The sequence below is a fragment of the Oncorhynchus keta genome, chromosome 2, assembly GCF_023373465.1.
Source record: "Oncorhynchus keta strain PuntledgeMale-10-30-2019 chromosome 2, Oket_V2, whole genome shotgun sequence".
Lineage (NCBI taxonomy): Eukaryota > Metazoa > Chordata > Actinopteri > Salmoniformes > Salmonidae > Oncorhynchus > Oncorhynchus keta.
Window position 1 is genome coordinate 14,121,414 of NC_068422.1, and position 23,059 is coordinate 14,144,472.

At 44.0% G+C, this 23,059-nt stretch overlaps 1 protein-coding gene across 1 annotated transcript; it reads right to left on the bottom strand.

Annotated features, from left to right (window-relative positions):
* Window positions 1-190: 190 nt before the first annotated feature.
* LOC118372413 (eukaryotic peptide chain release factor GTP-binding subunit ERF3A-like) lies at window positions 191-22,999 on the bottom strand. The gene is made up of 14 exons (XM_035758275.2): window positions 22,630-22,999; window positions 22,282-22,323; window positions 17,162-17,428; window positions 16,981-17,014; window positions 16,730-16,807; window positions 16,431-16,611; window positions 15,938-16,092; window positions 11,032-11,172; window positions 9,041-9,134; window positions 7,543-7,623; window positions 3,765-3,938; window positions 1,348-1,437; window positions 979-1,147; window positions 191-835 (listed from the first exon to the last, which is right to left on the bottom strand). The coding sequence occupies exons 1-14, from the start codon at window positions 22,826-22,828 to the stop codon at window positions 783-785; spliced, it is 1,758 nt and encodes a 585-aa protein (XP_035614168.1). The 5' UTR covers window positions 22,829-22,999; the 3' UTR covers window positions 191-782.
* Window positions 23,000-23,059: the final 60 nt, after the last annotated feature.

The window sequence follows — 23,059 nt, forward strand, 5'->3', positions numbered from 1 at the left end:
TTACCACCGCCACAAAGTCATAAACCCCACTTCTACAATTTGATCGGATTTCAACCTAACCTCAACCCCTCTGCTAACCTTAACCATAACCTTACATTTAGACCAATTTTGACTTTGTGGCTGTGGTAACCAGTGGAAACCATTCCGAAAGGCCAAATGAATATTATAAGAAATGGAGAAAAACAGAGCCTTTAATTTCTCTCAGTTTGATACTTTATTTTCATTGTTGTTGATTGGTAACATGACAACACACGTTCACAACAGGAACCATGTTTGTTTGATTGTGTGCGTGTGAACATACCAGATTAGGATTTTGGTATGGCAATACCTACAACCAAAATATTACAATTTTGGTATAATATTTTGGATTTGAATGCGTATAACAAGCTAATTATGGTCCAAACGTGATGCAACCGGATGCAACGCTAGTCCCTTCCTTTCCAAACGAAGTAACAACGCATACATTCCCATTTCCAAAACAAAAGGTGGACCAGCACAGAGTGAGATTGGCCTGGGAAAGGGTAGTGGCTACATTAGTGGCATAGCTGAGCTCTCAATATGAGAAAGCTGACACACTGGACTTGTCTTTCATTAACATTGTTCATCATAAAAACTGATTCAGTCACTTTTTAAAGTTTCTTCTTTATTTTCAAACATGATTTGTTCTCCTCCTCATCTTCAACAGATAGTGTGGTATGTAAGAGGGGGTGGCTGGCTAGGTAGGCGTCAGCAGCTTCCTCCTCTTTCATGACAACTGTCCCAGGATTCCATGCTGCTTCACATTAGTCCTTCTCTGGTACCAGCTTCAGCACTTTGCCAATAGCAATGGTTTTTCCTGAAAAGGGAGACAATTCCATACTTATAAAAACCTTTAATACTCCATTTGCCACTGGTTTTGTTGTTTAAAGCTTTCTCCTATTTCATCAATAGAAACAAAACATGGTATAAAACAATCCCACAGGAACACACACACACAACCTTCATCTCGTAGGGTGAACCTCCCCATCTGTGGGAAGTCTTTGAAGGTCTCGAGGCAGATGGTTCCAGCACAACGTAGCCGGGCGATGCACACCTGGTCCTGTTTGACAAAGCGAGGTCGCGTCTTGCTCTTCTCACCGGTCTTCTTGTCCACTAGACAGATTAAGGCCTGAGGAGAGAATTGACTTGAATACAGGTTTATTTACTAATGAACATTATTCACTGACAGAGAAGATACCTGTGGTGGGTAGGCTATTCTTGGATAGAGACCCGGTTGGGTTAGGAGACGTTAACAAGCTAATGTAACTGAGTAACTCACTGTGATAAGGTTAGGGGTTGTTAACAAGTTAATGTAACTTATTAACTCACTGTGATTTGTACTTCTTCAATACAGGTGTGGATGTGTAGGACTGCGTTGTAACCTGGGCAGATGATGGATTTATGCTCAATGATGACAATCTGAAAACAAAGTATTTAAAAAAGATAAGTACTGGAGTCTACATACAGTTGAAGTCAGAAGTTTACATATACCTTGGCCAAATAAATTTAAACTCAGTTTTTCACAATTCCTGACATTTAATTCTAGTAAAAATTCCCTGTCTTAGGTCAGTTTGGATCACCACTTTATTTTAAGAATGTGAAATGTCAGAATAATAGTAGAGAGAATGATTTCAGCTTTTATTTCTTTCATCACGTTCCCAGTGGGTCAGAAGTTTACATACACTCAATTAGTATTTGGTAGCATTGTCTTTAAATTGTTTCTCGGGTCAAACGTGTCATGTAGCCTTCCACAAGCTTCCCACAATAAATTGGGTGAATTTTGGCCCATTCCTCCTGGAAGAGCTGGTGTAACTGAGTCAGATTTGTAGGCCTCCTTGCTCGCACATGCTTTTTCAGTTCTGCCCACACATTTTCTATAGGATTGTCGTCAGGATATTGTGATGGCCACTCCAATACCTTGACTTAGTTGTCCTTAACTTGTTGAGTGTAGGGGGCAGTATTCTGATTTTTGGATGAAAAACATACCCATATGAAACTGCCTATTTCTCAGGCCCAGAAACTAGAATATGCATATAATTGTCAGATTAGGATAGAAAACACTCTAAAGTTTCCAAAACTGTCAAAATATTGTCTGCGAGTATAAAATAACTGATATTGCAGGCGAAACCCTGAGGAAAATCAAACCAGGAAGTGGCATCTATTTTGAAAGCTCCATGTTCCATAGCCTGCCTTCGCTCCATTTAAAGGGATGTCAACCAGATTCCTTTTCCAATCACTTCCTCAAGGTGTCAGTCTTTAGACATAGTTTAGACACATGCCCCGTTGTGACCGCTCGAGCCTGTGGATTTCTGAAAATAACGCACCAAACAAATGAGGTATTTTGGATATAAAAAATAATCTTTATGGAACAAAAGGAACATTTATTGTGTAACTGGGGGGCTCGTGAGTGAAAACGTCTGAAGATCATCAAAGGTAAACAATTTAATCTATTGCTTTTCTGACTTTCGTGACCAATCTACTTGGCTGCTAGGTGTTTGTAATATTTTGTCTACTGAGAGAGATGTTCTTACATAAACGCTTGTTATGCTTTCGCCGAAAAGCTGTATTGAAATCTGACACGCCAGGTGGATTAACAACAAGCTACGGTGTGTTTTGCTATATTGCACTTGTGATTTCATGAACATTAAATATGTTTAGTAATTTAATTTGAATTTGGTGCAGCGGGTGGTGATGAAAATTATCCCGCTAACGGGATGGGTTGCGTCAAGAAGTTAAGCTATTTTGCCACAACTTTGGAAGTATGCTTGGGGTCTTTGTCCATTTGGAAGACCCATTTGCGACCAAGATTTAACTTCCTGACTGATGTCTTGATGTTACTTCAATATATTCACATAATTTTCCTCATTATGATGCTATCTATTTTGTGAAGTGCGCCAGTCCCTCCTGCAGCAAAGCACCCCCACAACATGATGCTGCCACCCCCGTGCTTCACGGTCCGATGGTGTTTATACTTGCGTACTATAGTTTGTACAGATGAACGTGGTACCTTCAGGCATTTGGAAATTGCTCCCAAGGATGAACCAGACTCGTGGAGGTCTTCAATTGTTTTTCCTGAGGTCTTGGCTGATTTCCTTTGATTTTCCCATGATGTCAAGCAAAGAGGCACTGAGTATGAAGGTAGGCCTTGAAATACATCCACAGATACACCTCCAATTGACTCAATGATGTCAATTAGCCTATCAGAAGCATCTAAAGCCATGGCATCATTTTCTAGAATTTTCCAAGCTGTTTAAAGGCACAGTCAATTTAGTGTATGTAATCTTCTGACACACTGGATTATAAATGAAATAATCTGTCTGTAAACAATTGTTGTAAAAATGACTTGTGTCATGCACAAAGTAGATGTCCTAACCGACTTGGCAAAACTATAGTTTGTTAACAAGAAATTTGTGGAGTGGTTGAAAAACAAGTTTTAATGACTCCAACCTAAGTGTATGTACACTTCCAACTTCAACTGTATTTAGTCAACCCAACCTACCATCGCTATCATTTAGCATTTCCCTGATGCAGTGTATCTTTGTAAACTAATCCTAGACAATGATAACATATGCCATGTATTTAGCAGAAGCTTTTATCCAAAGCAATTTACAGTCATGTGTGCATACACTGTACATTTTACATACGGGTGGTCCGGGAATGGAACCCACTATCCTGGCATTGCAAGCGCCATGCTCTACCAACCGATCTAAAATGACCGTAGTCATGTCCTAAGGAACGTAGCCTACCTGAGCGTCAAAAGTGCGTCCGGAGTGGCAGAGGTTCTCAGCATTACAGAGGATGAAGCCAGGCAGGATCTCCTCCTCCTCGATGCCCTTCAGCCTTAGCTTCAAGTTCTCTCCAGGAACAGCTTCATCTGTCTCCACCTCGTCAGACAGCAGGCTCAGCACCTCCACTGTGTGCTGGGGGTGGGGATAACACATCACATGTATCATAGTGCTGTATATACACCGAGTATACAAAACAAAAACTATTATCCCTTATTGATGTCACTAAATCCACTTCAAATCAGTGTAGATGAAAGGGAGGAGACAGGTTAAAGAAGGATTTTTAAGCCTTGAGACAATTGAGACATGGATTGTGTATGTGTGCCATTCGGAGGGTGAATGGGCAAAACAGATTTAAGATCCTTTGAACAGGGTATGGTAGTAGGTGCCAGGTGCACCAGTTTGAGTGTGTCAAGAACTGCAACGCTGCTGGGTTTTCACACTCAACAGTTTGTGTGTATCAAGAATGGTCCACCACCCAAAGGACATCCAGCCAACTTGACAACTATGAGAAGCATTGGAATGGAAGGAACAAACCAAAAAAAGACAGGCTTTTGAAAAGTAACTATTTTTCATAAAATTGTACAGTTATCTTAGCTAGCTGAATTGCTAGCAGAATTGTTTACTTGTTGCTAAGCAGTTGCTAGGGACTCTCCTGGAAGAAGCTAGCTAGCTTACAAAGAATAACAACAAAAAATATCTAGTTAACAGAAGAACCTTTCCTGAGGACGGCTCACCTCTCACAGTTCTGGGTGACTTTAACCTCCCCACGTCTACCTTTGACTCATTCCTCTCTGCCTCCTTCTTTCCACTCCTCTCCTCTTTTGACCTCACCCTCTCACCTTCCCCCCCTACTCACAAGGCAGGCAATACGCTCGACCTCATCTTTACTAGATGCTGTTCTTCCACTAACCTCATTGCAACTCCCCTCCAAGTCTCCGACCACTACCTTGTATCCTTTTCCCTCTCGCTCTCATCCAACACTTCCCACACTGCCCCTACTCGGATGGTATCGCGCCGTCCCAACCTTCGCTCTCTCTCCCCCGCTACTCTCTCCTCTTCCATCCTATCATCTCTTCCCTCTGCTCAAACCTTCTCCAACCTATCTCCTGATTCTGCCTCCTCAACCCTCCTCTCCTCCCTTTCTGCATCCTTTGACTCTCTATGTCCCCTATCCTCTAGGCCGGCTCGGTCCTCCCCTCCCGCTCCGTGGCTCGACGACTCATTGCGAGCTCACAGAGCAGGGCTCCCGGGCAGCCGAGCGGAAATGGAGGAAAACTCGCCTCCCTGCGGACCTGGCATCCTTTCACTCCCTCCTCTCTACATTTTCCTCCTCTGTCTCTGCTGCTAAAGCCACTTTCTACCACTCTAAATTCCAAGCATCTGCCTCTAACCCTAGGAAGCTCTTTGCCACCTTCTCCTCCCTCCTGAATCCTCCTCCCCCTCCCCCCTCTCTGCAGATGACTTCGTCAACCATTTTGAAAAGAAGGTCGACGACATCCGATCCTCGTTTGCTAAGTCAAACGACACCGCTGGTTCTGCTCACACTGCCCTTCCCTGTGCTCTGACCTCTTTCTCCCCTCTATCTCCAGATGAAATCTCGCGTCTTGTGACGGCCGGCCGCCCAACAACCTGCCCGCTTGACCCTATCCCCTCCTCTCTTCTCCAGACCATTTCCGGAGACCTTCTCCCTTACCTCACCTCGCTCATCAACTCATCCCTGACCGCTGGCTACGTCCCTTCCGTCTTCAAGAGAGCGAGAGTTGCACCCCTTCTGAAAAAACCTACACTCGATCCCTCCGATGTCAACAACTACAGACCAGTATCCCTTCTTTCTTTTCTCTCCAAAACTCTTGAACGTGCCGTCCTTGGCCAGCTCTCCCGCTATCTCTCTCAGAATGACCTTCTTGATCCAAATCAGTCAGGTTTCAAGACTAGTCATTCAACTGAGACTGCTCTTCTCTGTATCACGGAGGCGCTCCGCACTGCTAAAGCTAACTCTCTCTCCTCTGCTCTCATCCTTCTAGACCTATCGGCTGCCTTCGATACTGTGAACCATCAGATCCTCCTCTCCACCCTCTCCGAGTTGGGCATCTCCGGCGCGGCCCACGCTTGGATTGCGTCCTACCTGACAGGTCGCTCCTACCAGGTGGCGTGGCGAGAATCTGTCTCCTCACCACGCGCTCTCACCACTGGTGTCCCCCAGGGCTCTGTTCTAGGCCCTCTCCTATTCTCGCTATACACCAAGTCACTTGGCTCTGTCATAACCTCACATGGTCTCTCCTATCATTGCTATGCAGACGACACACAATTCATCTTCTCCTTTCCCCCTTCTGATGACCAGGTGGCGAATCGCATCTCTGCATGTCTGGCAGACATATCAGTGTGGATGACGGATCACCACCTCAAGCTGAACCTCGGCAAGACGGAGCTGCTCTTCCTCCCGGGAAGGACTGCCCGTTCCATGATCTCGCCATCACGGTTGACAACTCCATTGTGTCCTCCTCCCAGAGCGCTAAGAACCTTGGCGTGATCCTGGACAACACCCTGTCGTTCTCAACTAACATCAAGGCGGTGGCCCGTTCCTGTAGGTTCATGCTCTACAACATCCGCAGAGTACGACCCTGCCTCACACAGGAAGCAGCGCAGGTCCTAATCCAGGCACTTGTCATCTCCCGTCTGGATTACTGCAACTCGCTGTTGGCTGGGCTCCCTGCCTGTGCCATTAAACCCCTACAACTCATCCAGAACGCCGCAGCCCGTCTGGTGTTCAACCTTCCCAAGTTCTCTCACGTCACCCCGCTCCTCCGCTCTCTCCACTGGCTTCCAGTTGAAGCTCGCATCCGCTACAAGACCATGGTGCTTGCCTACGGAGCTGTGAGGGGAACGGCACCTCAGTACCTCCAGGCTCTGATCAGGCCCTACACCCAAACAAGGGCACTGCGTTCATCCACCTCTGGCCTGCTCGCCTCCCTACCACTGAGGAAGTACAGTTCCCGCTCAGCCCAGTCAAAACTGTTCGCTGCTCTGGCCCCCCAATGGTGGAACAAACTCCCTCACGACGCCAGGACAGCGGAGTCAATCACCACCTTCCGGAGACACCTGAAACCCCACCTCTTTAAGGAATGCTTAGGATAGGATAAAGTAATCCTTCTCACCCCCCTTAAAAGATGTAGATGCACTATTGTAAAGTGGCTGTTCCACTGGATGTCATAAGGTGAATGCACCAATTTGTAAGTCTGCTAAATGACTTAAATGTAATGTAATGTAATGGAATCAACATGAGCCAGCATCCCTGTGGAACGCTTTCAACTCCTTGTAGAGTCCATGCCCCAATGAATTGAGGCTGTTCTGAGGGCAAAAGGGGGTGCTAATCAATATTAGGAAGTTGTTCTTAATGTTTTGTGCACTCAGTGTTTGTTATACAACAAGTAATATATTAGTAATCTTAAAATCGCAAGATAAACTGGGGCTGGGAAGGGAAATATAACATTAGAACCTGAAGTAAAGTATTTAAAACAGATGCGTACATGTTGGAGAATCCAAACCTGAAGTGCATGGTAATGTTGGAAGTCTGAAGTCACTTTCACAATTTAAAGATAAATTATTTAGCAGACGTTTTTCTGCAGAGCATCTGCCAAAGGAATTAAAAAGTACATGTAAATTGTAAAAGGGTCTCCTGTACACTTGTGTAATGTATACTCTCCAGGACAGATGAATGACCTATGGAGAGCCTTACCCTGTTAGGCATCATGACCAGCTGCTGGGCTTTGGCAATGAACCCAGATTCCAGCTTCCCCAGGATCACAGTGCCCATATCCTGAACACAGAGCACCACCAAGAGCAGGTTAAAGGTTATTCTACCAGTTATAGTCAGTGGCCTTGTGGTTAGAGTGTCCACCCTGAGATTGGGAGATCAATCCCCAGCTGAGTCATACCACAGACTGTAAAAATGGTACCCTATGAATCTCTGCTCGGCACTCAACATTTAGGAGATAGTTTGGGGGGGAAGGTCCTGCGGTAGACTAGTGTCCTGTCCAGGGGCTGTTGAACATGTACGTCAAGCTGCCTCACGCTACAGAAACAGAAGATAGGCTCCTGCCCCTATGAGCCGGTCCGGCTCAAAGCTACTTACTTACTACAAGTTAAAGAAGATTGTATTATTACACTACTTCCTTTGTTTCCTTTCTCATCCTCTACTCCGATCTAAGAGGTTTTTGTAAACCTCGGAGAGTGGGGTCACAGCCAGGGTCTGTCATTATCAACAGCAACCCTGGAGCAATTAGGGTTAAGTGCCTTGCTTAAGGGCACAGAAAGATCTTTCACCTTTTTGGCTCGGGAAGTAGGGGTTCTGATGGTGCTTAAATCCACAAAATTAGTGAACTAGGCCTTTATTACTCCTGTATTAGCAGAGATAAATGCTCATCAACACCCCCCTCAGTTAAAGGAAGTGGTACTAAGGGTTAGGAAGGACACTGCAGTTTACTACGGATTGTGCTCACACCAGGTTACCATAGAAAATTAGCACTTATATTGAATGAATTTTAAAAAACTAAAACGGATTCTGTCTAGTCAATTACAATGGTTGTTTCTTTTCTCTTCTATGCTCCCACCTAAGATGACTTCATTGAGTGTACTACCGTCTAGCGCTAAGCTGTTGATCCCCACTGCCAGCTAGTCTAACAACCTAACCAGCCGCCAATTAACTGGACCGTAATCCCATTATATCAACTGAATAGCAGATCTAGTTAGAGCTCCTGGGTTTCATAACACCCCTCTTACACAACCACAGCAGTGTGTGTGTATGTGCGGAAGACCTGCTGAGAAAGCTATACAATATAATTTCCTTCCTTCTAACCTGTTCCAAAACACCTGCTGGTGAAACCGGTGCCAGAAAGCTAAATTATCTTGTGGAGAAAATGGCTGTGCTCTGCTGTCCTTGGCTACAGTAGGGAGGACTTGGAAGGACACCCAGAATGGAACAAAGGGCCTCATCTGGATGTGATGTGAGAAGGCCAGTGTGTGTGTAGGTAGCAGCTGCACAGTGCTGCATTATCTTTGTCGTTTAGCAGTCATTTCATAAGCCATTGTCAAACTCAGATAATGTATTCATAATGGATTATTAATTACTACAGAATAAGATGGAGTGGTTAAAAATTATGCAAGTTATGCCGTTGAGTGCAATACAGAGCTAGAGATATGTAACTGGTATAACTCATGACAGCAGTTGAGCTCACCTTGTATTTGTCTACGATGGGTAATCTGACAGGGCCATCTGTGATTCTGTTGAAGCTTGGCAGGCTGTCCAGATGTGGGATGAATGGCAACCCCCTGGCAATGAAGAACGACTGGGACAATCAATTATTATCTTTTCTAATAATACATTTATGGATTATCAATTATTATGGGGACAGAGAGAACTTTGATAGCTTCATAGAAGTTAGCAGAGCTGTTTTATGGAGGAGGAAAAAAATATACATTGATTTGATGGACTGTTATGAAAATAAAGACTTGACAAGCAACCGCCACTCAGCACCCCAAGAGGGATTAACTTTCGTGTACAGTTGAAGTCGGAAGTTTACATACACCTTGGCCCTATACATTTAAACTCAGTTTTTCACAATTCCTGACATTTAATCCTAGTTCAAATTCAGTTTTAGGTCAGTTAAGAATGTGAAATGTCAGAATAATAGTTGAATGACTTATTTCAGCTTTTATTCATTTTATCACATTCCCAGTGGGTCAGAAGTTGACATACACTCAATTAGTATTTGGTAGCATTGCCTTTAAATTGTTTAACTTGGGTAAAACGTTTCAGGTAGCCTTCCACAAGCTTCCCACAATAAGTTGGGTCAATTTTGGCCCACGCTTATTTCAGTTTTGCCCACACATTTTCTATAGGATTGAGGTCAGGGCTTCGTGATGGCCACTCCAATATCTTGACTTTGTTGTCCTTAAGCAATTTTGCCACAACTTTGGAAGTATGCTTGGGGTCATTGTCTATTTGGAAGACCCATTTGCAACCAAGCTTTAAACTCCTGACTGATGTCTTGAGATGTTGCTTCAATATATTCACATAATTTTCCCCCTCATAATGCAATCTATTTTGTGAAGTGCACCAGTCCCTCTTGCATCAAAGCACCCCCCCACAACATGATGCTGCCACCCCCGTGCTTCACGGTTGGGATGGTGTTCTTCGGCTTGCAAGCCTCCCCCTTTTCCCTCCAAACATAATGATGGTCATTATGGCCAAACAGTTCTATTTTTGTTTCATCAGACCGGAGGACATTTCTCCAAAAAGTACAATCTTTGTCCCCATATGCAGTTGCAAACCATAGTCTGGCTTTTTCATGGCGTTTTTGGACCAGTGGTTTCTTCCTTGCTGAGCGGCCTTTCAGGTTATGTTGATATAGGACTCGTTTTACTGTGGATATAGATACTTTTGTACCCGTTTCCTTCAGCATCTTCACAAAGTCCTTTGCTGTTGTTCTGGGATTGATTTGTACTTTTCACACTAAAGTACGTCCATCTCTAGGAGACAGAACATGTCTCCTTCCTGAGCAGTATGATAGCTGCATGGTCCGATGGTGTTTATACTTGCATACTATTGTTTGTGCAGATGAACGTGGTACCTTCAGGCATTTGGAAATTGCTCCCAAGGATGAATCAGACTTGTGGAGGTCGACAATTTCTCTGAGTTCTTGGCTGATTTCTCTTGATTTTCCTATGATGTCAAGCAAAGAGGCACTGAGTTTCAAGGTAGGCCTTGAAATACATCCACAGGTACACCTCCAATTGACTCAAATTATGTCAATTAGCCTATCAGAAGCTTCTAAAGCCATGACATAATTTCCTGGAATGTTCCAAGCTGTTTAAAGGCACAGTCAACTTAGAGTATGTAAACGTCTAACCCACTGGAATTGTGATACAGGGAATTATAAGTGAAATAATCTTTCTATAAACAATTGTTGGAAAAATTACTTGTGTCATGCACAAAGTAGATGTCCTAACCGACTTGCCAAAACTATAGTTTGTTAACAATACATTTTTGGAGTGGTCGAAAAACGAGTTAATGATTCCAACCTAAGTGTATGTAAACTTCTGACTTCAACTGTACTTTCTGCAGAGAACTGAGTGGAGGTTGATTTACGTGTACTTTCTGCAGGGAACTGAGGCGAGGTTGACTTACATGTACATTCTGCAGAGAACTGAGGGGAGGTTGACTTACGTGTACCATGTGCACTCCTCTATGGGCTCCTTTAGGTTGGCTCCCGTCAGCCCAGAGCAAGGCATGAAGTAGATGTCCTTCTTTGGGTTGAAGCCCACCTTCTTCAGAAATGGCACCAACTTCTCTTTACATTCCTCATACCTGTGGTGGAGAGGGAGGAGGATGGGGTATTTTACTGTGTTAAATATCAATATTAATGTTACAATGTTGACTAATTGAGGAACACAATCTCCATTTTTATATCTTTACTATTCTATGACTGTCTGTCATAACCAGCCATGCAGCATGAGGGTCAAACAACACATTAGATGGGAAACTGTAGAGACTGCATTTGGCTCTCACTAATAAGATGCCTGTACATACAGTGCATTCGGGAAACCATTGAATTCTTCCACATTTTTTACATTAGAACCTTATTCTAAAATGGATCAGATCTTTTTTTTAAATCAATCTACACACAATACCCCATAATGACAAAGCGAAAACAGGTTTGTAGAAATGTTTGCAAATGTATTACAAATAAAAACTGAAATAACACATTTACATAAGTATTCAGACCCCTTACTCAGTACTTTGTTGAAGCACCTTTAGCAGTGATTACAGCCTCAAGTATTTTGGGGTATGACGCTACAAGCTTGGCACACCTGTATTTGGTGAGTTTATTCCATTCTTCTCTGCAGATCCTCTCAAGCATTGTCAGGTGGATGGGGAGCGTTGCTGCACAGCTACTTTAAGGTCTCTCCAAAGACGTTCGATCGGGTTGAAGTCCGGGCTCTGGCTGGGCCACTCAAGAACATTCAGAGACTTGGCCACTCCTGCGTTGTCTTGGCTGTGTGCTTAGGGTCGTTGTCCTGTTGAAAGGTGAACCTTCACACCAGTCTTAGGTCCTGAGTCCTCTGGAGCAGGTTTTCATCAAGGATCTCTCTGTACTTTGCTCCGTTCATCTTTCCCTCAGTCCTGACTAGTCTTCCAGTTCCTGCAGCTGGCATAACATCCCCACAGCATGATGCTGCCTCCACCATAGGTATGGTGGCAGGTTTCCTCCAGACGTGACACTTGGCATTCAGGTCAAAGAGTTAAATCTTGGTTTCATCAGATCAGAGAATCTTTTGCCTTTTGGAAAACTCCAAGCGGGCTGTCATGTCATGAGAGGTGGCTTCCATCTGGCCACTGTATCACAATTCCAGTGGGTCAGAAGATTACATACACTAAGTTGACTGTGCCTTTAAACAGCTTGGAGAAATCCAGAAAATGATGTCATGGCTTTAGAAGATTCTGATAAGTGATGTCAATGAACCTGAGTCAATTAGAGGTGTATCTGTGGATGTATTTCAAGGCCTACCATCAAACTCAGTGCCTCTTTGCTTGACATTATGGGAAAATCAAAAGAAATTAGCCAAGACTTCAGAAAAAGAATTGTAGACCTCCACAAGTCTGGTTCATCCTTGGGAGCAATTTCCAAACGCCTGAAGGTGCCACGTTCATCTGTACAAACAATAATACGCAAGGATAAACACCATGGGACCGTGCAGCCGTCATACCACTCAGGAAGGAGACGCGTTCTGTCTCCTAGAGATGAACAGACTTTGGTGAGAAAAGTGCAAATCAATCCCAGAAGAACAGCAAAGGACCTTGTGAAGATGCTGGAGGAAACAGGTACAAAAGTATCTATATCCACAGTAAAAGTCCAAATATCGACATAACCTGAAAGGCCGCTCAGCAAGGAAAAAGCCACTGCTCTAAAACCACCATAAAAAAGCCAGACTACGGTTTGCAACTGCACATGGGGACAAAGATCATACTTTTTGGATAAATGTCGTACTTGAAATGTCCTCTGGTCTGATGATACATAAATAGAACTGTTTGGCCATAATAACCATTGTTACGTTTGGAGGCAAAAGGGGGAGGCTTGCAATCCAAAGAAAACCATCCCAACCGTGAAGCACGGGTTGGCAGCATCATGTTGTGGGGGTGCCTTGCTGCAGGAGGGATTGGTGCACTTCACAAAATAGATGGCATCATGAGAGGAAAATTATGTGGATATATTGAAGCAACATCTCAAGACATCAGTCAGGAAGTCAAAGCTTGGTCGCAAATGGGTCTTCCAAATGGATAATGACCCCAAGCATACTTCCAAAGTTGTGGTAAAATGGCTTAAGGACAACAAAGTCAAGATATTGGAGTGGCCATCACAAAAGCCCTGACCTCAATCCCATAGAAAATGTGTGGGCACAACTGAAAAAGCGAGCAAGGAAGCCTACCAACCTGACTCAGTTACACCAGCTCTGTCAGGAGGAATGGGCCAAAATTCACACTACTAATTGTGGGAAGATTGTGGAAGGCTACCCTAAACATTTGACCCAAGTTAAACAATTTAAAGGCAATGCTACCAAATACTAATTGAGTGTATGTAAACTTCTGACCCACTGGGAATGTGATGAAAGAAATAAAAGCTCAAATAAATTGCTCACTACTATTATTCTGACATTTCACATTCTTAAAATAAAGTGGTGTTCCTAATTGACCTAAGACAGGAAATGTTTACTAGGAATAAATGTCAGGAATTGTGAAAAACTGAGTTTAAATGTATTTGGCCAAGGTGTATGTAAACTTCCGACTTCAACTGTACATATGAGATGAGTAACGTTGGATATGTAAACATTATTAAAGTGCTGTTATTTAAAGTGACTAGTGATATCTTTATTATTTTATTTAAGTGGCCAGAGATTTCAGTCTGTATGTTGGCAGCAGCTTCTCTATGTTAGCTATGGCTGTTTAACAGTCTGATGGCCTAGAGACTGAAAAACAGTTTCTGTCTGTCGGTCCCATCTTTGTCAGAAAGTCCAGGACCCAGTTGCACAGGGCGGGGTCGAGACCCAGGGTCTCGAGCTTAATGACGAGTTTAGATGGTACTATGGTGTTAAATGCTGAGCTGTAGTCAATGAACAGCATTCTTACATAGGTATTCCTCTTGTCCAGATGGGATAGGGCAGTGTGCAGTGTGATTGCATTGTCAGTGGACCTATTGTGGGTCTAGGGTGGGTCTAGGGTGGGTCTAGGGTATCAGGTAGGGTGGAGGTGATATGGTCCTTGACTAGTCTCTCAAAGCACTTCATGATGACAGAAGTGAGTACAATGAGGAAATAGTCATTTAGTTCAGTTACCTTGGCTTTCTTGGGAACAGGAACAATGGTGGCCATCTTGAAGCATGTGGCGACAACAGACTGGGATAGGGAGAGATTGAATATGTCCGTAAATACACCGGCCAGCTGGTCTGCGCATGCTCTGAGGACGCGTGTAGGGAAGCCGTCTGGGCCGGCAGGCTTGCGAGGGTTAACAAGTTTAAATCTTTTACTCACGTTGGCCACGGAGAAGGAGAGCCCACAGTCTTTGGTAGCGGGTCGTGTCAGTGACACTGTATTGTGAGCAAAGAAGTTGTTTAATTTGTCTGGAAGCAAGACGTCTGTGTCCGGAAAAGGAGCTGGTTTTCTTTTTGTAATCCGTGATTGACTGTAATCCGTGATTGACTGTAGACTTTGCCACATACGTCTCGTGTTTGAGTCGTTGAATTACGACTCTACTTTGTCTCTATACTGACGCTTTGCTTGTTTGATTGCCTTGAGGAGGGAAAAGCTGTACTGTTTGTATTCGGTCGTGTTTCCAGTTGCCTTGCCATGATTAAAAGCGGTGGTTCGCACTTTCAGTTTTGCGCGAATGCTGCCATCAATCCACGGTTTCTGGTTAGGGAAGGTTAATGGTCACAGAGGGAATGACATCTCCGATTCACTTGCTAATAAACTCACTCACCGAGCCAGCGTATACGTCAATGTTATTGTCTGAGGCTACCCGGAACAAAAAAAACTTGAGTTCCTGTATGTTTTTGTGATTTCACCATGAGTCGTTAATTATAAGGCATACACCCATGCACGTCTTCTTACCAGAGAAATATTTGTTTCGGTCGACTTGATGCATATAGAAACAGGTGGCTGTACCGACTCTGACAACATATCCCGAGTGAGCCATGTTTCCATGAAACGGAGAATGTTAGAATCTCTGAAAGGCAACTCGTGCCCTAATTTCGTCCGCATTGTTATCTAGAGATTGGCGAGTAATATGCTCTGAAGCGGTGGATGGTGTCCTCGCCTTCTAAGTCTGACCAGTAGGCCATTCAGTCTGCCTCTCCTGCTGCGACCACGTTTTGGGTCGGCTTCAGATGAGATCGCATGTCCAGGGTGAAGGTCTGAACAAAGGAGCCGCTTCGGGAAAGACGTATTCCCGGTCGTAATTATAGTAAATTGACATCGCAGAAAACGTTTGACCTCTGTCATTGCCAACAAAGGGTATATAACAAAGTATTGAGATAAACTTTTGTTATTGACCAAATACTTATTTTCCACCATAATTTGCAAATAAATTCATTAAAAATCCTACAATGTGATTTTCTGGATTTCTTCTCTCTCATTTTGTCTGTCATAGTTGAAGTGTACCTATGATGAAAATTACAGGCCTCTCATCTTTTTAAGTGGGAGAACTTGTACAATTGGTGGCTGACTAAATACTTTTTTGCCCCACTGTAGCTAGGTGTGTGCTTTCCAAATCATGTCCAATCAATTGAATTTACCACAGATGTACTCCAATCAAGTTGTAGAAACATCTCAAGGATGATCAAAGGAAACAGGACTCACCTGAGCTCAATTTTGAGGTTCATAGCAAAGGGTTTGAATACTTATGTAAATAAGGTATCTCTTTTTAAAACCTGTTTCGCTTTGTAATTATGGGGTATTGTGTAGATTGATTAAAAAAATATATTTAATCCATTTTAGAATAAGGCTGAAATGTAACAAAATGTGAACAATGTCAAGGGGTCTTAATACTTTCGAATGCACTGTACATTGTACTGACTGACCTTTCCAAGCTCCAGTTGACAGTGGGGTCGTCCATCTTGTTGACGAGGACGATGAGGTGTTTGACTCCAGCCGTCTTGGCCAGCATGGCGTGCTCCCGCGTCTGACCTCCCTTCTCAAAGCCTGTCTCAAACTCTCCTTTTCTGGCTGAGATCACCTGACCACAACATAGGGTTACGTTAGACTAGCTTAGGGTGCAGAAGATAATGATAAACACTAGGGTACTGGGGTATACCTTACAGGTACTGTACATGATCTACTGTGTAGACTTTTCAGAACTAGAATGCATGTTAAAAAATATTCTCATGATATAGTTATGTCAGTCCTCTTCTTATCACACAAAATCCATTGCTAAACAAATGCAGTCTCAGTCAACTTGTCTACTGGCAACGATACAACTAACAGGGACACAGGGGCCTGTTTTGCCTCAACGCAGCAGATATGAAAAGTGGCCAGTGAAATGCCTTCCACTAAGCATTGTTTGGGGAAACTCACCAGCACTGCCAGGTCAGCCTGTGACGCCCCACCGATCATGTTGGGGACAAAGCTTTTGTGGCCGGGGGCATCCAGGATAGTAAAGTGCTTTTTCTCTGTCTCAAAGTAGGCTCTCCCCACCTCCACCGTCTTCCCCTTGTCTCTCTCCTCCTGGTTGGTGTCCAGAGCCCAGGACAGGTACCTGGCAAGCAAGATATGGATACAAGATGAAAAAGTCATATGAAAACATTTTTCAGTCATTTTTATTATTTCCAAGCATATACATAACTGAATCTAGTCACATCAGAAGGTAAACTCACCATGTTTCTCTGTTCTTTTCTTTGGCTTCTCTTTCATATTTCTCCAGGGTTCTTTTCTCCACCATTCCTGTCAAATACCTCCAATAAGAAAGATAAACAGAGATTGCCTGATCTGATGAATATAGGAGAGAACATTTTATTTCTAGATAGCCATGGCATTAGTAGCAATATCAAACCGTAGAAGAAAATGTTAAGCCATCTTCAGTAACCTGAAACTAGGAATAGTTATTGATAACCATGTTATTACTCACATGATCTGACCTCCAATAGTTGATTTACCAGCATCTGAAAAAAAGAAAACTGGTCTTCAATCCAAATGAATACAGACAATTTAACAGCACTTGCTGTTAGAAATTGCACTTGCACACCATGAATTTAAAAAATGATGTAGGAAAGAAGACCATGAGGTAAGAGTATACAGTAGGAACGCACCCACATGCCCGATGAACACCACATTCACATGCTCCTTCTTCGGGGCGTCTGGTGGGAGGGGTATTACTTTGAGCATGGGCAGCTCCTCCTCCTCTTCCTCTTCCATCATCTCCTCCTCCTTTCCCTGCACCACCTCACTGGAACCCCCCTCTCCTCCCAGGGCTCCCCCTCCTCCTGGTTCTCCTTCCCCGGGCTCCTCTTTCTGCTCCCACGTCTCCACCTCCACCATCATGTCTGCTTCTGTCCCTCCTCCGTTCTCCACTGGAGCTAAAGGACAAAAGCAGCACTTGTTTACCACTGATGTAGACCATGAAACAATGATCTTTTGTTGAAGGTAGTCCGCACATCCAGCAGATTTCACAGGTGCATGATGGGTACATGAGATAACTTGTGAACAGAGAGGAGAGTACCGGCACACTGTTGATCTAAACTGTGTGCGGAACTGCACGGTGACTGCAGGTTCTCTTCAAACAATGCTCTTTGATCTCTGACCTCATACACTATAACACAGAAATTGGCTTATTACACATTTATTACAGAGTTGTGGTCACCTACAGTGCCTTCAGAAAGGATTCATACCCCTTGACTTATTCCACACTGTGTTGTGTTACAGCCTGAATTCAAAATTAATGTAATAAAACCTTCTCACCCATCTACACAAAATACCCCACAATGACAAAGTGAAAACGTTTTTAGAAATTCTAGCAATCTCATTTACATAAGTATTCACACCCTTGAGTAAATACATGTTAGAATCAACTTTTGCAGCGATGACAGCTGTCCATTGCTAGAGAGCCATTTTCCAGTCTTGACATAGATTTTCAAACCGATTTAAGTCAAAACTGTAACCAGACCAATCAAGAACATTCAATGTGGTCTTCGTAAGCAACTCCAATGTACACGGCTCAAAAAAATATAGGGAACACTAAAATAACACATCCTAGATCTGAATGAATGAAATATTCTTATTAAATATTTTTTTCTTTATATAGTTGAATATGCTGACAACAAAAATCACGCAAAAATTATCCATGGAAATCAAATTTATCAACCCATGGAGGTCTGGATTTGGAGTCACACTCAAAATTAAAGTGGAAAACCACACTACAGGCTGATCCAACTTTGATGTAATGTCCATAAAACAAGTCAAAATGAGGCTCAGTAGTGTGTGTGGCCTCCATGTGCCTGTATGACCTCCCTACAACGCCTGTGCATGCTCCTGATGAGGTGGCGGATGGTCTCCTGAGGGATCTCCTCCCAGACCTGGACTAAAGCATCCGCCAACTCCTGGACAGTCTGTGGTGCAACGCGGCATTGGTGGATGGAGCGAGACATGATGTCCCAGATGTACTCAATTGGATTCAGGACTGGGGAACGGGCGGGCCAGTCCATAGCATCAATGCCTTCCTCTTGCAGGAACTGCTGACACACTCCAGCCACATGAGGTCTAGCATTGTCTTGCATTAGGAGGAACCCAGGGCCAACCGCACCAGCATATGGTCTCACAAGGGGTCTGAGGATCTCATCTCGGTACTGAATGGCAGTCAGGCTACCTCTGGCGAGCACATGGAGGGATGGGCGGCCCCCCCAAAGAAATGCCACCCCACACCATGACTGACCCACCGCCAAACCGGTCATGCTGGAGGATGTTGCAGGCAGCAGAACGTTCTCCACGGCGTCTCCAGACTCTGTCACGTCTGTCACATGTGCTCAGTGTGAACCTGCTTTCATCTGTGAAGACCACAGGGCGCCAGTGGAGAATTTGCCAATCTTGGTGTTCTCTGGCAAATGCCAAACGTCCTGCACGGTGTTGGGCTGTAAGCACAACCCCCACCTGTGGACATCGGGCCCTCATACCACCCTCACGTAGTCTGTTTCTGACCGTTTGAGCAGACATATGCACATTTGTGGCCCGCTGGAGGTCATTTTGCAGGGCTCTGGCAGTGCTCGTCCTGCTCCTCCTTTCACAAAGGCGGAGGTAGCGGTCCTGCTGCTGGGTTGTTGCCCTCCTACAGCCTCCTCCACGTCTCCTGATGTACTGGCCTGTCTCCTGGTAGCACCTCCATGCTCTGGACACTACGCTGACAGACACAGCAAGCCTTCTTGCCACAGCTCGCATTGATGTGCCATCCTGGATGAGCTGCACTACCTGAGCCACTTGTGTGGGTTGTAGACTCCGTCTCATGTTACCACTAGAGTGAAAGCACCGCCAGCATTCAAAAGTGACCAAAACATCAGCCAGGAAGCATAGGAACTGAGAAGTGGTCTGTGGTTATCACCTGCAGAACCACTCCTTTATTGGGGGTGTCTTGCTAATTGCCTATAATTTCCACCTGTTGTCTATTCCATTTGCACAACAGCATGTGCAATTTGTCAATCAGTGTTGCTTCTTAAATGGACAGTATGATTTCACAGAAGTGTGATTGACTTGGAGTTACATTGTGTTGTTTAAGTGTTCCCTTTATTTTTTTGAGCGGTGTATATTTGGCCTATTGTTCTGCTGAAATGTGAATATGTCTCCCAGTGTCTGTTGGAAAGCAGACTAAACCATCCTCTTGGATTTTACCTGCACTTAGCTCTATTCCATTTATTTTTATCCTAAAAAACTTGCCAATGACAAGCATACCCATAACATGATGGAGTCACCACCATACTTGAAAATATGAAGAGTGATGTGTTGTGTTGGATTTGTCTCAAACATATCACTTTATATTCAGGACATAAAGTTCATTTCTTTGCCACATTTTTTGCAGTTTTACTTTAGTGCCTTATTGCAAACAGGATGCATGTTTTGGGATATTTTTATTCTGTACAGGCTTCCTTCCTTTCACTCTCATATTTAGGTTAGTATTGTGGAGTAATTACAAGATTGTTGAACCATCCTCAGTTTTCTCCTATCACAACCATTAAACTCTAACTCTGTCACCATCGGCCTCATGGTAAAATCCCTGAGAGGTTTCATTCCTCTCTGGCAACTGAGTTCGGAAGGATGCCTGTTACTTTGAAGTGACTGGATGTATTCATACACCATCCAAAGTGTAATTAATAACTTCAACACGCTCAAAGGGATATTCAATGTCGGCTTCTTTTCAACATGTACCAACAGGTCCCCTTTTTTGCAATGTATTGGAAAACCTCCCTGGTCTTTGTGGTTGAATCGGTGTTAGAAATTCACTGCTCAACTGAGGGACCTTACAAATAATGGTATGCATGTATGTAGTACAGAGATGAGGTAGTTATTCAAAAATTATGTTTAACACTATTATTGCGTCTTCCGGGTGGCGCAGTGGTTAAGGGCGCTGTACTGCAGCGCCAGCTGTGCCACCAGAGACTCTGGGTTCGCGCCCAGGCTCTGTCGTAACCGGCCGCGATCGGGAGGTCCGTGGGGCGACGCACAATTGGCCTAGCGTCGTCCGGGTTAGGGAGGGGTTGGCCGGTAGGGATGTCCCTGTCTCATCACGCACCCGAGACTCCTGTGGCGGGCCGGGCGCAGTGCACTCTAACCAAGGTTGCCAGGTGCACAATGTTTCCTCCGACACATTGGTGCGGCTGGCTTCCGGGTTGGATAGGCACTGTGTTAAGAAGCAGTGCGGGAGTTGTAGCGATGAGACAAGATAGTAGCTACTAAAACAATTGGATACCATGAAATTCGAGAGAAAACGGGGTAAACTTTTATAAATAAAACATTTTTAAAAACACTAAATCAAATCAAATTTTAATTTGTCACATACACATGGTTAGCAGATGTTAATGCGAGTGTAGCGAAATGCTTGTGCTTCTAGTTCCGACAATGCAGTAATAACCAACAAGTAATCTAACTAACAATTCCAAAACTACTACCACTATTATTGCACACAGAGTGAATCCATGCAACTTATTATGTGACTTGTTAAGCACATTTTTACTCCAGAACTTATTTTAGTCTTGCAATAACAAAAGGGTTGAATACTTATTGTCACGCCCTGACCTTAGAGATCCTTGTTATTCTCCATGGTTTTTTTTAGGTCAGGGTGTGATTTGGGTGGGCATTCTTTGTTCTCTATTTCTTTGTTTTTGGCAGAGTGTGGTTTCCAATCAGAGGCAGCTGTCTATTGTTGTCTCTGATTGGGGATCAAACTTAGGTAGCCCTTTCCCCCCAATTTCAGTTGTGGGATCTTATTTTCTGTTTAGTGTCTGTGCCTGACAGAACTGTTTGCTTTCATTTTTTGTTGTCATTTTGTTTTTTGGTGTCATCAATAAAAATACGATGTACGCCTACCACGCTGCGCCTTGGTCTCCTTCTCCCAACGAGTCGTAACACTTATTGACTCAAGAAATTTCAGCTTTTCATTTTTAATGACTTTGTAAACATTTCAAAAAATAATAATTCAATTTAGACATTATAGGGTATCAACAGTCACTCAGAACTCACTTCCCCTCGTGTCCTCTCTCTCTCTGGCAGGCTACAGTTTCAGCCAGGTGTCACACTAACAGATAAATCAGGCGTATGTAACCTGAGTAGATGTGCACAGCGGCAGTGTTCTCTGGCCAAATGTAAAACATATATAGGGCTGGTGAACACAGTACCTCTACAGCAACATTCCCTGAAAATACAACAACTGGACTGCTCGATTTGGTTATACCAGTCTAACAAACGTCATATCCTCTGTTTCCACATGTTCCAGTGTACTAGTTTTTAGGCATAGGCCTGTGATGTTGCATCATGCTATAGATGTGCATGTTGGGAGTGCGAGCCTGCCAACCCTCCCAGTTGGACCTTGTTATGTCTCCCAGAACTGGCCTTCAGGCCTAGGCTACCTCCCAGTGAGCAGTAGGCCTTAAGAGATGTTTCAATGTCTGAATGGTAGACAATATTGACTGACGGACATTTGTAATCTCTTCTGGAATGAGTTGGGTGGGAGTTGGCAAGGCAACCTTCTGCAGGTAAAAAATAAAGATTGAAACCTAAAGGTTTTTAAAAAAGACTGTGATACACATCTTCAACAAACAATCTGATACCGTCTGACTGTCCAAAAAAATAACATTGTGTAAAGTACAACACACCTGAGTGGCAAAGGGAAGTAAAAGATGGAAGAATAGTTAGCTCCATAATAATATAGTAATAAACACAAAACACATACCAACTGTTTCTGACAGCTCCATGCTGGCAACTGTCTCAGCACCTGTGAAGAGACAAGTTGTTGCGTTTATCATTGGCATTAAATGGACATTGGAGGTTTTGGAATATGAATCCAGTAACGTTATGGGTGATGGCTTAACAATAATAATAGCATCATGAGCTGTAGGCCTAGCTATAAATGTTGCACCATCATGTTAAAACAGTCACATTAGAGTTGAGCAGTATCATACTGGTCTAGTGAGCTTGCTTAGCTAACGTTACAACCCCAAGATAGCTAACGTTATCTAGCTAGGAGCAGCTGTCAAAATCCCGTTATTACAACACTCCACAACATCACACAGTAACCTACCGTGACCGTCGAGTATTGGGATTTCCGTGAGGCTGCTTTGAAAGAAGGTCGGTACAAACACCGCCGCGTTGACATTCGGGACAAACGGCTTGGCATTGACGTTGAGAGCGGCGAGAGCGGACTGGAGTCCCGCGGCGTCTCGGGCCTCGGCATCCTCCTCCTGCTCCCACGAATCCGGGGCTGTGTCTCGCGGGTCCATGGCAGAGTTAGCTAAGCTAGCTAGCTGGCTTGACTGTGAATAACGCACCTGGCTTGATGTCCGTTCTGTTATCTTCCTACTTATGTTAAAATAATTCTCGATGCTTCACTGTGTCTTGTTTTGGGAGGCATATGGTGAGCCGGTGTCTCACCGAGACGAGACCGACGAGAGAGACGTAAAACCCACAGTTCCACAACGAACCACTAGGAGGGCTCCTCGAGGGGGTAACCC

Bases quoted from the DNA above. Each gene is read 5' to 3' on its own strand.
- LOC118372413 (XM_035758275.2), bottom strand. From the start codon at position 22,828: ATGGACCCGCGAGACACAGCCCCGGATTCGTGGGAGCAGGAGGAGGAT. The intron at 17,429-22,281 runs GTATGTGTTTTG...TTTGTCCTTTAG, and splicing joins GGAGCTGTCAGAAACAGTTG to CTCCAGTGGAGAACGGAGGA. The intron at 11,173-15,937 runs GTCAGTCAGTAC...TCTCCACCACAG, and splicing joins GTCAACTGGAGCTTGGAAAG to GTATGAGGAATGTAAAGAGA.